The 17182-nt window shown below is 39.0% G+C and overlaps 1 protein-coding gene and 1 long non-coding RNA gene across 4 annotated transcripts; one reads left to right on the forward strand and one right to left on the reverse strand.

Moving 5' to 3' along the window:
- Positions 1–491: 491 nt before the first annotated feature.
- On the forward strand, positions 492–1046 carry LOC148969597 (uncharacterized). Its single transcript, XR_016149092.1, has 3 exons — positions 492–720; positions 851–926; positions 1010–1046. It is a non-coding gene; the product is annotated as an uncharacterized LOC148969597 (long non-coding RNA).
- Positions 1047–3902: 2856 nt separating this feature from the next.
- Positions 3903–16891, reverse strand: pabpn1 (poly(A) binding protein, nuclear 1). 3 transcript variants are annotated; one of them, XM_039666726.2, is made up of 7 exons: positions 16431–16891; positions 14858–14966; positions 14487–14554; positions 14273–14379; positions 13484–13571; positions 7948–8099; positions 3903–4561 (listed from the first exon to the last, which is right to left on the reverse strand). In XM_039666726.2, the coding sequence occupies exons 1-7, from the start codon at positions 16563–16565 to the stop codon at positions 4366–4368; spliced, it is 855 nt and encodes a 284-aa protein (XP_039522660.1). In that variant the 5' UTR covers positions 16566–16891; the 3' UTR covers positions 3903–4365. The 3 variants fall into 3 exon arrangements, with proteins under 3 accessions (XP_039522660.1, XP_039522662.1, XP_039522661.1); XM_039666728.2 differs by lacking the exon at positions 16431–16891 and adding an exon at positions 16011–16149; XM_039666727.2 differs by lacking the exon at positions 3903–4561 and adding an exon at positions 4775–5473.
- Between the last annotated feature and the right edge of the window lie 291 nt (positions 16892–17182).

Here is a 17182-nt window from a genome sequence, read left to right on the forward strand (position 1 = left end):
TAGTAGGCAAAAACAGTACGTGAAAGAAGTAGTATGTCCGAAACATCAGTATTCATAAAAGAGTAGGCGAGAAGTTCCCGGATGGTCTCCTGCTTTGGCCCAGATTTTTGCGTGTTCATCCGATGGATACTCTTCTATCCCAGGAGGCCACGGGAGAGCATAGGAGAGATTCCTTGTGTTTAAATCGTATGTGTTAAACTACTGTAGAGTAGACGTTTTAACTGTTGAAGGTCTAAACGTAACGTTAAGTTTCTAAAATGGATTTACATAACCACATAACGTTACATCTTAAACACGCTTATTTAAAATGTCTATTTACATCTGAAATGAAAATATTGTTTAAGTATTGCAGATGAGCACATCCCAACATGAAAAATACATCTGAGTGATGTAACATTATGTGTGCTATAATGAAGGATAACGTTAATTCACTGTTGTCAACACTACTTACATTAGACAAATGTGCTGTAAATAAGGTAAATAAACAAATCTATAAAGTAACTAAACATGTTATATTTAATTTGTCCCTTATTAGTGTTGATATATTGAGGAACATTTAAGTTGGATTAAAAGTGAGTTAACACATCAACCTCAGCATGTAAATGCAGTGTTGAACTCGTAATGTGAATCTTGTATGTATGTTACAGGGACAGAAGAACACGTGTGTTTATCAGGTGGAGAGAGGCTCATGATGCTGAATGCTGTCATCAAAGGCTTTGAGTGAGTATACTACAGAAATGGATAACAAAATCTATTAAATCTTAAGTTGTAGTTTATTTGAATAATTGTAAATTCAAGTAGAGAAATTACAACACTTTTCTGATTCTTGATTTCTGTTCATTTGCTGCAGAGCTTTTGTGGTGGAGCAGGACCTGCAAGGAAAGATGATGGCAGCATTTGTTTTAGGGATTTTACTCAAATATAAAGTAAGGTTATTTTTAGTACATAAATCAAATGACATTGTGTGTTAAAATAACTGCTTTTGTATAATGTTTGTGCATTTTTGTAGGATCTGAAATGTCTGCAGACTGGTTTGAGCACTGAGGATGTGGAGCCCAGACCTGCATCCTGGAAGTGGTGCCATGGATGAGACCCTCTATGGCTCCACCTGCCCTTATGAGTCCCTCCATCTCTCCACCTGCCTTTACGAGACCCTCTATCTCTCCACCTGCCCTTATTGCCTCAGATTGTGAAGCGCAGCGCAACAACAAGCTCCGGTACGAAGGCACAGTCCCCTCTGGTGAATTCATCAGAATAATGCCGCAGAATGGGAACCGCTGTGTTGAGTTGGCAGTAGGATGTGATGTTCAGTGCCTGTAAATACATGCTTGTAGTTTCAATAAAGCTTTGTTTCATGTGTTGTTGACTTGTATATGCATTTGTTTATTGCGATGGTTACTTTTATTTGTTTATTTGTTTACTCATTTATTCATTTTTCTTATTGTTGTCAGTATAATTATTTAATTAATGTATCCATTAATTCATCTATTGACTGACAATTGAGATGTTTCACTGTATTTATCAATATAAATGTATTCATGCATAACTGTCAGACTGAAAAAAAAAAACGACAGTGTTACCCCTGTCGTTTTTTTTTTGTGCGAAAAAATAAGTTTCTCCAACCTTCTTGAAACTCTGGATTCTGATAGAGGGCCATGGGACTTAGACCTGAGTGCAAAAAAGGAGGCTCTAGAACCTTCCAGAGCTGAGATATTGAGATATTTATAATGGCATAAATGCTACAATATCTCAGCTCTGGAAGGGTCTAGAGCCTCCATTTTTGCACTCAGGTCGAAGTCCCATGGCCCTCCATCAGAATCCAGAGTTTCAAAAAGATCAGAGAAACTCAAAATTTCGACCGAAAAAAAAAAAAAAAAACGACAGTGTTACCCCTGTCGGTTTTTTTTTTTTTGTGCGGAAAAATAAGTTTCTCCGATCTTCTTGAAACTCTGGATTCGGATAGAGGGCCACGGGACTTAGACCTGAGTGCAAAAAAGGAGGCTCTAGAACCTTCCAGAGCTGAGATATTGAGATATTTATAATGGTATAAATGCTATGGGATCTCAATATCTCAGCTCTGGAAGGGTCTAGACGAGCCTCCATTTTTGCACTCAGGTCTAAATCCCATGGCCCTCTATCAGAATCCAGAGTTTCAAGAAGATCAGAGAAACTCAACATTTCGACCCCAAAAAAACGACAGTGTTACCCCTGTCGTTTTTTTTTTGTGCGAAAAAATACGTTTCTCTAATCTTCTTGAAACTCTGGATTTGGATAGAGGGCCATGAGACTTAGACCTGAGTGCAAAAAAGGAGGCTCTAGACCCTCCCAGAGCTGAGATATTGAGATATTTATAATGGCATAAATGCTACGTGGTATCTCAATATCTCAGCTCTGGAAGGGGCTAGAGCCTCCATTTTTGCACTCAGGTCTAAGTCCCATGGCCCTCTATCAGAATCCAGAGTTTCAAGAAGATCAGAGAAACTCAAAATTTATACCCGGAGTTTCCGAAGACATGTGTAGGCTATGATGGTGGCAAGGAACCCAAACTCTTTGAATGAACATTAAAAAAAAAATCATGGAAAGGATTTACACATTTGCTTTATTTCAGCATTATAAAATGATGTTGTTCCAATTTAATGTAGGCTACTTACGTTGGGTCAACTTAATTCATTAAGGTTGATTAAACTTATAAAAAATAATGTCAGTGAATTTAAAAAGGCTCCCTGATATGAAATTCATATATTCATTCATCCAATGCTATATAATTTATTTTAATGTCACACATAATCAGTACCTAGATTTTAGTCATCTATTAGCTACCAACAGCACTTTAAAGCACCTTAAATAATACAATTTACTTGCTTCATCTGCCATAGCATGTGCTGTTAATACTGAATCAGTGTTCAGCCTAACCAAATGCTTCACTCTTCTCCATAATGGCAACCCATTGTAATTTAAATGGTTCAATAATTGCAATGTAATTGAACATTAAACACAATTAGGCACTACAAAGTCTTCCCCTTTTCTCATTTCCTTAAAAGCACATAAAATAAAACTTAATTTTAATATGTATTCTCTCTTAATTCAACCATAAGCAAAGCATGCTGGGAACTAACAAGCACTGGCCATGTTCAGTTAATGCAACACAAATCATGTAATCAAACACAAATGGATTAAGTAAACTTAAATTGCACATATTTAAGCAAATTGAACACAATCAAATTAAATTCGGGCAAAATGGCAGTTGACTCACACTATACTGCCACCCTCTGGATGTAAGATTTTTTTTACTTAACATAAATGGTTTGTGTTTAGACAACATGTTAGGATTTTGTACGTTTAAGTTGAGACATAATTACATACACCTTAATAGAAAAAAAACATTTGAAGTCAAATATAGTCAAAAATATAAATATATTATGTTACATGCACAACCTTCCTAGTTAATTTTTTGGGGTGTTGTTGCATAACTGATGAACAGTTATTGAACCCAACCAACACTAAACTGACTTCAACTTCAATAATTACTATTGTATTTCTAGAGCTCAAAATAGAATTCAATTATTTTTCTGCTTATTGTACAGCTGGTTTTGAAACAGACTGTTTTGCTATAAAGGTAACTTGACCAAAGCATAAAAAATATGATGGGCAGGAGTCCTGTCTGGCCCAACCACTAACAGGCTTCCCACACCTTTTGACCAATAAACTGCCTTCAGGATGATTTCTAATCATTTTACACGTCACCCTCAAAAATTGGGATGTCTAGCCAATATATTTTTATTTTAGCAAATCTTATTTACTCAAAAACCAAGAGCAACCCACAGATGGCAAATTGAAACTTAATGGTCCTAAAATTCCCACCTCAAAAATAAATAAATAAAATAAGAGCCAAACACTTCAAGTACTTTTTACACAATGTCTTTTATTTTTTTTCTAATTACAGACTCATGGGTTAAAAATAAAATAAAAAAGGAAAACATCTTTTCTCTTTTCGTCCATACCCACTCCCCCATCTGAAAAAGGAAAACGAACAGAAACGAGAAAACCATCTGCACACAACCCCCCCCCCCCCCCCCAAATAAAAGCTCCGAAGCCCTCAAGTAACCGATACCTGTAGCCCACGCGTTAGTGCTCCATCGTGCCCTAACTGCACTGTGCGCTGAGACAGACAAGGCCCTAGAAGAACCCTCCCCTTCAACCTCTTTCTGATCCTGCCTCTCTCACTCACTTGCAATTTAAGTAGCCATTGCTCTATCATGGCTCTGCCTTCACGATATATACATTTGTGTGGTGGATGTGTGCGGTGTCTGTCTGTATGTGTTAACATGGGCCTGGTGCATCTCAGTAAATTTACGTTGGTAAAGCTCAGCGCTTGTTATTGTAATAAATGCCTCCCGCAGTGGGCCGGTGGTCGCCCTGTCCCCCTCCCCCTCCCCCCCACACGGAGAGGATGGGGTGAGTGTGCATAGCGGGAGCAGAAAGAGACAGAGACGCCGCCGAGACGGTAGGGGGCGCCGCGGCCACGGGAGGAGGGGTAGTCAATCTCCACTGGTCCTGAAACCTGAAACGACAAGAAGTGGTCTAATATACAAAGAGAGAGCAAGGGAGAAGGGGGGTGGGGGAGAGCACAGGAACAGAGGAAGGAAAAACAAAACAAAAAAAACTGATGGTCGGGAATGGCATATGGCAGCATGAGACAAAAAAAAAAATACTCTTAAACACAAAAGAAGAGATCTCAGAGCTCAGGCCATGCCATCTTACAATAGTCGTATGATGTGAAAGATGGTTCAAGAACAGTAAAACGTAAAAACAACGCCAAACTCTAAACTGTTGTCGGAATAATAGGTGGAGGAAGTAATCCGAGTGAGGGATGAACAGGAAAGAAAACAGCGCTGGGGGGGAAAGGGATTCCAGAGAGCACAGACAAATAGAGAATATGATCTCAAATAGCACAACTTTGTGAAAACAACAACATTCTTGCTATTAAATTGTTCACATATTCACGGTACAATAATAAAAAATGAAAAAAAAAAAAAAAAGGTTAACATTTTTTTTTCTGTTTGCCTTTTTTGAATGCAAACATAAGAGGGGCTGTTTAGTGAGAGAAAAATAAAAATCACAGCCAGACAAAAGGACACATCTGCAGCCTGAGATTACATCATCATCTTCTCAAATTTAAACAAATGCCACCAAATCTCCCAGACGGCCATATTGTACCTTACCAGGGCGATCGCAACACCTCCTCACACCCACGCGCACACACAATCGCACACTGCGGCCAGTCAGTCTGTCTTTCCAGGAGATGCTCTTTTTTTTTCTTTTTTTTTTCTTTTTTGTCTTTTTTTTCTTCTTCCTTTATTGAGGGGTCTTTTTTCTTTTCTATAGGGATATGGGGTGATAGTAAGGGGGATTTCATATGGGGGTAGGGAGGTATTAGTAAGGGGAGTACCACGATGTTGTTCGCCCTCGGCCCCTGGAAAAGAGAGAGAAAAAGAGGGTGAGTTCTTTTTTGTGATTGGTTTAAGAAGACGGACACCAATTCAGTTTTTTGGGGTACGAGTGTATATCAGTAATATGCATATTAAAGGGGCGGTTAAGGACAAGCTGAACGTCTATGCACTCACGTTACAGGTATACACAATTCAAAATATGAAATGAAATGTATACCCCTCTTCTACGAATAACAAGATTTAAATAGTGATCAATGCAACCATGTGTAAAGAATCCAGTAATGTGGTTTACTATAAAAAGAAGCTGAGGAAGACTATCCAACAGCAGAATGTGTGTGCGTTCGTTATATATTCAAGCTTTATAAATGGTCTAGTGTCCAGTGTTGGGGACAGTGAAAGCACACTCTCCCTCTTTCTCTCTCTCTGAACGGGGCGGCTCCTGTGGTCTCTGTAAGGGAGAGATCCTGGGGACATGAACCGTCGAACACATACACACAGTTACAGTCAACGACACACAGCTTTCCACAAATGGACTGGGCCACAGAGTGCACACACACTCACACATATATACACATCAATAAATGCAGTGGCATCCATTCAGGCAGCCAGAGACGCTCATCATTCACACAAAACCCCCTCCAGGAACAGCCTGTGCTCTTTGTGGCACAGAAACCTGTTATCGGTTGGATTCTAAAACAGTCAATATCAGGCTGCAGGAATGAACCCTCCATTCTGGAAGTGAACACATTGTTATTCATGCGAGGGGTGAAAATGTACCAAACTAGGTTTTCTAAACCAAACTTGCCTGAGGTCAACACACACTTGCCTTTAAGTTATTCAGAGCTGAGCTTGACATTGGCTACATACTCAAACTTGTAGGATCCCATTGGCTAATTATAAACATCAATTGGGTTTGGGGTAAAACAAATTCTTAAACTATTCACTAACAGAAGCTCCACTCTAACAAATAAAAGTCAAAGTGTGGAAGTGCATGTACAAGAGTTTCCCAACAAACAGATGTACAAGATTCTGATTCACAAAATGCTTTCACTCTACCAGATCTTAAAAGAAAGAGGAAATATTCAAACACTCCCAAAAATCTTCAATTTAAATTCTTTCATCACTCTAGGTTATCAAAACAATTGAAGGCAACAGTAATGATACAGATACAGGCCTGGGTACACAGACAGGTCTTAGATTAAGCCTCATGTAAATTAGGACATATATCCCCCAGTTCCACAGACAAGGTTTAAGATAGTCCAAGATTAAAATGCATGTTTGAGCTGTTTCAACTGAAGGCAACTTGCACTGACATACCGTAAAATATGTCATTGTATTGCCTCAAGATGCACACCAGTAATACTTTTTGTTTTTTGTCTAAGGCATGTTAAAAGCTACTTAAATGTCCTAATTGAACTAAGGCCTAATCCTGGCTTAATCTGAGCCTTGTCTGTGAAACTTCTCCCGTAGTAGCTTTTTTTCTAAAAAATGTCCCTTAGAAAAATAAATTACTGGTGTGCATCTTGCATTTTAGTCTTAGACTATCTTAACCCTTGTCTGTGGAACCAGGGGATATATGTCCTAATTTAAAAACAACAACAACAACGGCATGGATATTTTAAGATCAGTGCAAGTTGCTTTCAGTTATGACAGTTCAAACATGCATTTTAGTCCAGAACTAGCCTTAAGCATTGTCTGTGAAACCAGGGTAAGAGTGCTAAATCCACCGAGAAGGCCTAACAGGCTTTGAGTTGAGTATCGAAACCTAGCAAGATGCCTACTGAGATGAGACCACAGGTCTGCCCTTTTTGAACATTCCCTCTTTAGGCATCTAACTGTTTCGAGGCACAAGGCATACATGATCTTCACATTGGGAAGCAGGTTATTGACTTTGAAACCTCTGGAGAGTGTGAAGGATCATTCATGCTCAGAATCTTACACTGCAGGAGGGAAATGGAGATGATAACGATGTGTGTTTTTAATGGTTTCTGTAATTCTTCCTCAGTTTCTTTTAACATGACGACACAGAGGGGTTTGTACAGAGAGTGCAGACTACAAAAGAGAGCGGCGCAGTGCCTTTTCTCCTCACACCGAGGCATTAAACAGCAGCATGCAACAGACAGACTGCAGTTACACTTTAATTTAAGGTGACAGTTACATTATACTTTAAGCAGAGAGTAATATTTGATTAGGGTTAGTTTCCTGTAATTATGAATAATGTACTATTTTACTTTAGTATGTAAATGTAGTAAAACGTGTAACTGTCACCTTAAAATAAAGTTATCCAGAATGCTTTACAATTGCAAACTAGCACAGAACTCTTTAAAGGTAACACAAAAAAATAAAAAAATACAGAAAAGCAAAAGAGTTGATGGATTTTAAGAAACACTTAATTTAGATCGTCCCCCACCCAATGTGCGCACCCTTTCACACTCTCTGTCAGGGTGAAGCCTATTAGTCAGTCAATGTCAAACGTGCAGGATGGCATGGAGCTCACCTGAAGGCCCGTCCTCTGCCTCTGGGAGGTGTGTAGCCACTGTAGTAGCGCGCCCGGGACGAGAAGTTTCCTCCCCGTGAGCGGAAGCGGGCCCGAGGGAAACCGCGGTCTGTGGTGCTGATGCCAGGACGATTTGTTCTCTTGGCCCCAACCTGGAAGAACAGTTGGGAAATTTTCAAATTTCAAGACTCCAAGAAATAAAATGAAGTAAGGTAGAGCCTGAGCACCCCCAGCACATCACATTTTGTATCCCTGTCTTATCAGACATACCCATTTCAGGTCTTGCAGTCTCAACAAATGAGCCTAATTGGATTGGAGTTGAATCAGGTGTGTTAGATGAGGGAGACAGACACAATATGCAGAGCTGGGGGTCCTCGAGTACAGGTTAGAAAACCCCTGGCTGACGATTAATGCTCTAAAAAATTAATGTGGTTATGCCGATTAATTGTCTGTTTTAGGGCTTTTTCATAATTGTTTGTGTGCTTCACTCATTAAATAATTGTGATGAATTTAATCCTTTGTAAGTTATCATTTTGCAGTGTTGTAAGATTACAGTTAACAGTATGAAATGCACCGATTGATTGGCTGGTGACCGGAATTAGCCGATTTTCACGTGATTGGCGACCAGCCGGTCAGACTGATTTTATATAGCGAATTTATGCTGGTCAAAATGCACTCGGGCGGCACATGATTAACATTGCGCAACATCAAGCATCACACGTGCACACGGAACGCACATGTAGGAAACCTTGTGGATTACGGCTGTTTCACACCGCAAGCGGTGCGCATTTTTTCCGGCATGCACATTAATCAACGAGTGCATTTACAACGGGAGCAGGAGCCACACGTGAGTGTCGAGCAGGAGTGTCGCATGAGCAGCAGTGAAGCGGTTTCAGCGCTGAGTCTATTTTTGCTGCGCTGCTCACGCTCAATTAAAGTGAAAGCACACTTTTGATGAACAAAAAAGTAGTGTAATGACAAGAACTGGAGTAGGCTATGTCAGAAATTAAAATGAAGACTCTTTATATAAAATATTTATAGAAAATTTACCCATTTAAACTTGTTTTTATTAATCAGTTTGGGTAAAAGTATATGGTGATAATTGATATTAATCGGAATCGGCAGGTCGAACAGGAAATTTCAATCGATGCATCTCTAATTAACACCTTCAAATATGAAATAAATGTATTCAATAGCTGTGACATCTTTTTTTAATTAAACTTACTGAGTGTATAAATCTGCAGTAAAAGGTAATTCTTGAAAAAATCTGCACAGTAATTTTATAAAATCTAAACATGTGAATAAAACAAATTACTATTAGTACTCATGAAATTAATTCATGTTTTCATAGATTTACCAATTGTGTGTGTGTGTGTGTGTGTGTGTGTGTGTATATATATATATATATATATATATATATATATATATGTATATGTATACGTATGTACATGTATATTATAGGCATGTGCTGGCATAAAATTTTCATGCTGCGGTTAATTGATTGACCTTTTATCATGGTATACGGTATCATCACGATATTTTAATGAAATTATATTTTAATGCTCAAGAAAAACAGATGCATCGTGGGTCCCTAAAAAAAACCCAACTTACATCACAAAGTGTAATTGAGATTTTCAAAACATATGGTAATGATACCGAATTGTTTAAAGTTTAGTGTCAACATGTTACAATGTTTACATGGTACAATTACTGGTAGGTTATTGTTTGTATTATTCAATTAAATTCTTGGATTTGATTGTCTTAATTCAATATTGACTCATTTGGATAAATATTAGCTAGGCCCCAGTCTGTTAATGTTTATCAAGAAAAAAAAAAAAAAATCTCACATAATGCTGCAAACATACAGAGAGAAATTAAATATAATATTTAACAAAATACTCCTTGCTATTTTTTTCAATTCAACTAATGTGCTGGTCATTAAATGGCTTTCCTGAGTAACATGATTGGTTTACTTGAACAGAGGAGCAACGATCTGTGATCAGAACCTAAGAGCTGATTTATCAATAACTTTATCAATTTATCAATAACAACTTTAATATCAAAAATAACCTGCTGTCTAGTGTGTCGGTGTCCTCTGTGCTCTGTGATTTTTCTCTGTGTGAGAGCGTGTGAAAAGTGTCAAATGCGTTAATCGCCTTTCAGACCCCGGCGTGTGTTGATCGATGCAGGTCGACGCAGCAACAAAACATCCCTGCGCGTCGCGCACGTATTCCGCGTCCTGTCTGAAAGTCTCAAGCTGAATGTGTGAGAGTTGGCAGCCCTGCGGGAATAAATCGTCGGGAGCGTTCCGCCATGCTTGTAATCCATGTGAGGATTGTTTACATTAGACTAGTGCGCACTGCCGCTTGCACACAGTGCTTATACATGTGGGGATTGTTTACATCAGAGTGCACGCGTGTTTTGCGCAACATATTCGCAGTGTTTAGGTGGTTGATGGAAAATAAGCTGATGCGAATAAAAGTCTAAATTCAAATCTATTATTTTTCACGGTATTTTGAAGAGCCCACGATAACAATATTTTGCATATTCATTACCGCGATTTATCGCATTACCGAATACAGGCACATGTCTAATGTATATGTATGCATGTATGTATGTATATATGTATGTATATATATATATATATATATATATATATATATATATATTAGGGATGCGCGGTATACCGGTATTGCAAAAATACCGGTATATAATAAATTTCACACGGTACAATATCATCATTTTGTTAAATTCGGTATTTGATGAGCTGCTGTTCCGAAGTTCTCCACTAGGCGGCAGTGCGCTACCGAAACTGACGCGAGTCGCGCGAAACCGGCAAACGAAGGAACACGGTGGAAATGAAGCTCATTCGGATTTCTACACGCCCGAAATTAATAAATAGAGAGAGCAGTATGAGTGAAATAAGGCATTACTTTGCCTACTAAATTAATGAGAATAGTGTAGAAACAGACCTCAATGCACCACTCTGCAAACTTTGCTTTCAATAACGTGTTGCCATGGAATGCAACACATCAAATCTGCCAAAGCGCTCGTCAGTTGCTCATCCTGACTTGTTCAAGAGATCAACTGGTGAGTTCATCATTCAACTGATTTAATTTAGACTTTTATTGAACACCGAACAGCGCACATACATAAGAGCTTATCAATTAAATATGATACGGTAAACACGAAAGCTCAAATCTTCTTGCATGACACGCTAGAACCAATTCAGTTGCCGTCTCATGATCTCATCATTTTTGCAGTTTCAAACAAATATATTCATTTAATTTGAATTAATAAAGCACAAAAGTGATAGTAAAATGAATGGCATTACTGCCACTGTGGCGACCCATATATATAGAGAGAGATATAAATATTAATAATATTAGCCTACAATTAAGCTACATTTGTCAACATTCACTAAGGAACTTGGACTAACAATATAGCATTGATTAATCTAGATCAATCAGTAATTAAATGACCTAAAAATGTAATATCCTAATAAATGTTTAGCATCATAACATTACTTTTTGCAATGCATTATATGCATAATATGAACCCAAACACAAACAGTAACCAAACCAAGATGAATCAATGCAATAAATGTTGATAATTCTCTGTTGATGCGTTTACGTCATTTCATTATTCTATTATGTTAATCTATTATTATAGATATTAACCTATTTTAATTGTATAATATCAGTGTTTTTTTCCCCAAATCAAAATTTTACCTACACATAATTTGTTTATTTTTTACATTTTTATATGGTTTTTTTTTTTGTTTTTTTTTGGATACTTTTCTTTGCACATATGGTAGTTGAGAGTTTCAAGCAGTGTTTAATAAAATTGTTTCAATTCACTTAAATTTAGACTTTTTTTTCCGACTGTGGTATCGATTTAGTATCGAAACCGAGGTATTAGGTTCTGGTATCGTATCGAAGCCAAAATTGTGGTATCGAGCCATCCCTAATATATATATATATATATATACACACACACACACACACATACATACTACACACAAATTATATACAAGAGGCTAAGAACTAATAAGCAAATTATACTTATTCTAAATGTAATTGTGCAGCTTTTTAATGGGGCAACAAGATATGATAGATACAACAGAACAAGATAGGCTTTTAATAATCTTACAGTGTGCAAAACCATGATAATATGAAACGCAGAGTGGCACAAAGCGCGTATGCACATGGCGGGTTCAGAATGACGAGCTTAAAGCAACATGGAGTCTGCAGCGCTGCACGAGTGCACATTTAAAAGTTCACGACAAAGCAAAGAAAAGCGAGCGCACAAATCCTAGTGTATATCTGTCCAACCGTTTATTGATCATTTGTTTCTTCAGTTTTAAATTCCAGTTATTGTCCGTTTAATTCCAATTCATAGTCCTTGTAATGTGAGTGATCTAACAGGCACGAGTCGTTTAGCAGCAATAAACTCCAGCAATTTTTTTAAAAAATCATTTTATGTAAATCCACAGCCCTTTATCTACAGATCAAGCATTATAATGTGAATACATCATATTGGAGAGAATTACCGTGCATCTTGCCATAACTGGACAACGCATGCTGAATGGAAAATGATTGACAGCCACAGAGGAGGGAAGACGAGTTTCCGTGAACTTCAATTTAACGATGTAAATATACTTCTGTCCCTCACATAAAGCTATGGAATGGCTTCAGATGACTTTGAATATATTGCTCGAAAACTTAATTAGTGCTTGTCTATTTCTTTTGGTCCATGACCCATTGACATTGACAATTTATGTGTATTTGATCGTTTAAAGGGATATCCACCCAAAAATTATCATTTGCTCACCCTCAAGCTGTTGCAAACCTCTACGAGTTTCTCTCTTCTGCTGAACACAAAGGAAGATATTTTTGAAGAACAGTTGGAACCAACAGTTGTTTGGCACCATTGGCTTCCACAGTTGAAAAAAATACTATGGAAGTCAATGGTGCCTAAGTTCCAATCGCTCTTCAAAATATCTTCCTTCGTGATCAGCATAAGAAAGAAACTCGTACAGGTTTGAAACAACTTGAGGGTGAGTAAAAGACAGAATTTTCATTTATGGGTGGAGTATTACTGTAAGCACAGTAAGCTACTCGTTTTGTTTACTTGCGAGTCACAAGCTGCTTGAGACTGAGAGGCGGCTTGTGCTCCCCCATTATTTGATAAGTGATGCGCATTTTTGGTGTGAGGGCGAAACCCATGGGTATTAATAAAATTATGCACAATACAAGTACTAACTGGAGCCAATGAGACGAGTAATTCGTCATCAGAGAAGAGAGTGAGAGTGTGCAGCTGATGTTATTGCCTGTGTCGCTAGCAAAAAATTGAACCAGCTTGAAATTGGAAAGACGCAAGACTGACCGGTCACTGGTCTGGGCCGATCAAGCGGAAAATCTGGTCGATCGGTGCATTTCTACTACTGAAGTGTTTGTTAGTACTTTATATCTGCTTCAAAACTCATTTTGACTTTTGAATATGTGAAGACCATTTATTTTATGCCTCATCTCACCTTAATCTGCCTTCCTCTGAATAAGGACTCATCCAGTGCCATGGCCGTCCTAACAGACTCCTTGTCTGCAAACTCTATATATGCAAAACTGAAATGTAAAGAGAGCAAATGATCATGAGGGCAGTCAAGGTCAATTAAAAAGAACAGGAAAAGCATATACTGAAACTGATATGAATTATTAATTGTACAGCACAAATATACACATGCATCAGAATCTAAGTAAGCATATTGTTAAAGATTTAAAGATGACAAAGTAGACGTGATTAAAGAATTGAATCAAATGTTACAGGCAAATTATTAATGGGAACAGCTTGAAAATGGCTAAAGAACAATTTCAAACTCCACATAAAAAATTAAAAACAACCCCCCCCCCCCCCCCCCCCAAAAAAAAGAGAGACCATACCGAGTGGCCATGCACAAAGATAAACAGTTGTTTATATAAAAATACATATTTCTTTATATACAAGCTCTAAATTTTGAAGAGAAAAATCATTTTAGTTTAGTTTGCAATTAATAATTTGTGTTTAATTAAACACTCATTTTATTTAACAATACTTCTTTACAAGTATCACAGCCAATATGCCTCAATTTCTAGATGTTTTTCATTTCAGTGGCTGCTGTTCACTATATATGGGTTAAGGTGATGGATCAATCCTTCAGTGCCTATCTAGAGCAGGCGCTGCACAACAGAGAACAAGAAAATGAGATGCCCAAGAAAAGGACAAATACGGCGTGTTGGAAAGTGCAGGTTAAGATGGAAAAAAGAAAACAGGAGAACGCATGAATTACCCTTTAGGGTGTCCTGTAAACTTGTCACACAAGATGGTGACTCTGTTTACGGAGCCACATCCGTGGAAGTGCGCTTCCAACTCTTCTGCCGTCGCACCATAATCCACCTGCAAGAGACAAAATCAAATCACTACCATTTCTAACGTCAAGCATGCCTCAGAAAAAATTACAAGAAAACACTCCAGCTCGTAGGTGTGAGAATAATTGGCCATACATTTCCAACATAAATAGATCTCCCATCGGCTTCCATCTTCTCTTCAATGGACATAATGACAGGGCCAGCTGCAAAGAGAAAACATTATTTCCACACAACTCTGAAACTCATTCATCAACATATGCAACTTCATGATTTATCATATAACCCCATTGTCGGCAAGGTTATTGTATAGCTTCATCTCTGAAGTTATTTTTTGTTCTGTTTCTAATCATATCTCTATTGACCTCAAATGGTCCCGTGCAAGTTATTCTTCTCCTAATGCAGTCTCATGCATCATCACTGTCTGTTCTGCAAAGCTCCCCTTTAACTCAATCTTGGTTCCCAAGACTTGCCCGTTCTCCCTCCCTCATTCATTCAGTCTCACTTACCAGGTGGAGGACTGAGATTCATCTGTTTCTCCACCTCGTTCTGTAACTCCTTCAGTTTCTCTGCCTCCTCCTCCATCTCTCTCACTCTGGCTTTAATTGCCTCCAACTCCTGAGAAACCAAATTAACAAGCACATTTAGAGCTTACCCAAAAAAAAAAAAAAAAAAAAAAAAACACAGAATATTAAACAAAATTTTTAATAAATATTTTGCATAGCTAAATCCTGATATTGAAACGAGTCAATTGTTTTAGTGTGCCTGATCGACATTGGGTCCAAATGCATCAGTATGTGTTGCCGCTAAACCCATTTTGTCAAAATCGGTCATTATTCTCACCGGCTTTAATGGAGACAGCATGCACATGCACTTTCACACACGTGATTATGCACTGGGCTCTTTCAAACCATGTATTGTCCAGTCAGCAATACGCCCTAAGCATGATGCCATCCGTGCGCGCATTGTTGGGCGCGAGCAAACACACTTTTGGTGTGTATTTATTCATTCACACACACAAGTTTCAGCAGTGCTGCATTGCAGGGCAGTCGCTTTGGATCGCTCCTAAAGTAACACAGCATGCATGTGATGGCCCCTTTTACGCAGTTAAGATTTAGCATGATACGATTTAAATAGAATACACAACCAACAGAATATTATAAAGGAACAAATGATTAAATGCGAGCCATTAATAGAGAATGATTGCATGATGAAATAAGGTAGACATGCATTCAGCATGCAAATACATGACCTACTCTAGTTCCAATAACGTATTGTGCATGGAGAGAAATGCACCAGCCCAGCCCTATTGCTCCATCTCCATCACACACACTCGCAAAAATCGCCAACAATTTATGCAATACATCACAAGCGGCATTTGATCTCTAAAGTAACGTTGCATAGAATTCAACGATCACGGAGATGCAGATGTGCATGACATACAGCGTTTTGCCCAACAAACACAGCTTTGCAGCTTTCCTTAATGCAACCAACTCGATGGAAAATCTGAAAATAAAAGCCTTTTACGCCTTTTTAACATGTCACACACGTCGCATGAAGATGTATTCCATTGCAGAGGCCAAAACCAATCACGCGCAATTTCCAAAGCGACTTACTTTTTCACGCCACAAATATTACTGATCAGAAAAGAGGCGTGTTTACCGTGAGCCGTCTGCTTCTTTGCGGATGGACCCACACACTGCTGCGGCTAATGGCGGCCTGTCCTACCCTCGCCCCTGTCTCTTACATCTCCCGTCGCGCATTTTTGCGATGAAGATTGTTTCCCTCCGCTAGGTCTGCAGATCTGGCGCAGAGGAACCCAGACCGATGTTGCGCCAACATGGCGGCCAGGAGCACGCATGTCACTCACTAATTCTACTGCACTGCGTGAGCCACAATGGCGGACAAACCGACCTGGCAAAACCGGTTTCGCGAATTCGCGTACACATGGTTACTTGGTCTGTAATTCAGTTTTATTTAATATTATAAACATGAGGTTAAAGAGGAATTTGTGGAAAATTAAAACCCATACCAATATCCAAAATGAGTTGTTAAAGCGGGTGTGATAAGTCCTTCACTCACCGGATCTTCAATAGCGGCCTCTCCCTCGTCTAATCCAGGTTCTTCATCACCGGCGCCTGGGTCTTCAAGTTCTGAGTGACCCGGGTCTGAGTCCAGTAGAGACTCATCTGCCAGTCCGTTACCAAACTCCGCCATCGCCTGATTCCCGGTGGTCCGACGCGCCTCGTGGCTGAACTACAGGCCGCGACTCTCGCAGGGGGGAGCAAGAGAGAGGGGCAGGGGAGGGAATAAAAAAACGGCGGAAAACGCCGCTCACCAAAGTTAAAATGGGGAATAAAAAGCCCGCCTCGCTTCTTCTGGAGCTCAAACGTGTTCTTCCGCGTATAAAATAACAACACTAGTTATCCAAATATAAATAGGTTTCACTTGGTCAATATGTCGCACTTACTACTGTATTTACATTAGAAGACAAATTCAGAAAAGCAAATGTGTATTCTTCGCGAGGGCTCGTGTGTTCCAGAACAGAAATGGAAGCCGAGGGCGGGGATTCCGAGCACTGCAGGCGCACTATCGAAAGGTGATTGGACAATTCCGCAATTTAGACACGCCCTCTCAACATATCGAGAACGGGTATTGGTGTTCTCTTGGGATATTTCAATGCGCTCGCCACTTAGATTTTACAACAGTGACTGTGATTGGATGAAAGCAGCGTCATTCACGGCTCACAAACCACCTTTATTGCTTGCAACGGGATTTGTTTCGGATTAGAGGTAGAGCTACTATGCAATGTTGCCATGTCCGCACAGTATCAT

Source organism: Pimephales promelas, chromosome 22 (assembly GCF_988280905.1).
Source record: "Pimephales promelas chromosome 22, fPimPro1.hap1.1, whole genome shotgun sequence".
Classification (NCBI taxonomy): Eukaryota; Metazoa; Chordata; class Actinopteri; order Cypriniformes; family Leuciscidae; genus Pimephales; species Pimephales promelas.

What these genes read in the sequence shown, in the direction of transcription:
- pabpn1 (XM_039666726.2), bottom strand. Translation starts at nt 16,565, where the DNA reads ATGGCGGAGTTTGGTAACGGACTGGCAGATGAGTCTCTACTGGACTCA. An exon ending in AGGCCGCTATTGAAGATCCG is followed by an intron (nt 14,967 to 16,430) that starts GTGAGTGAAGGA and finishes TTGGTTTCTCAG; the next exon opens with GAGTTGGAGGCAATTAAAGC. An exon ending in TTTACAGGACACCCTAAAGG is followed by an intron (nt 13,572 to 14,272) that starts GTAATTCATGCG and finishes TTTACATTTCAG; the next exon opens with TTTTGCATATATAGAGTTTG.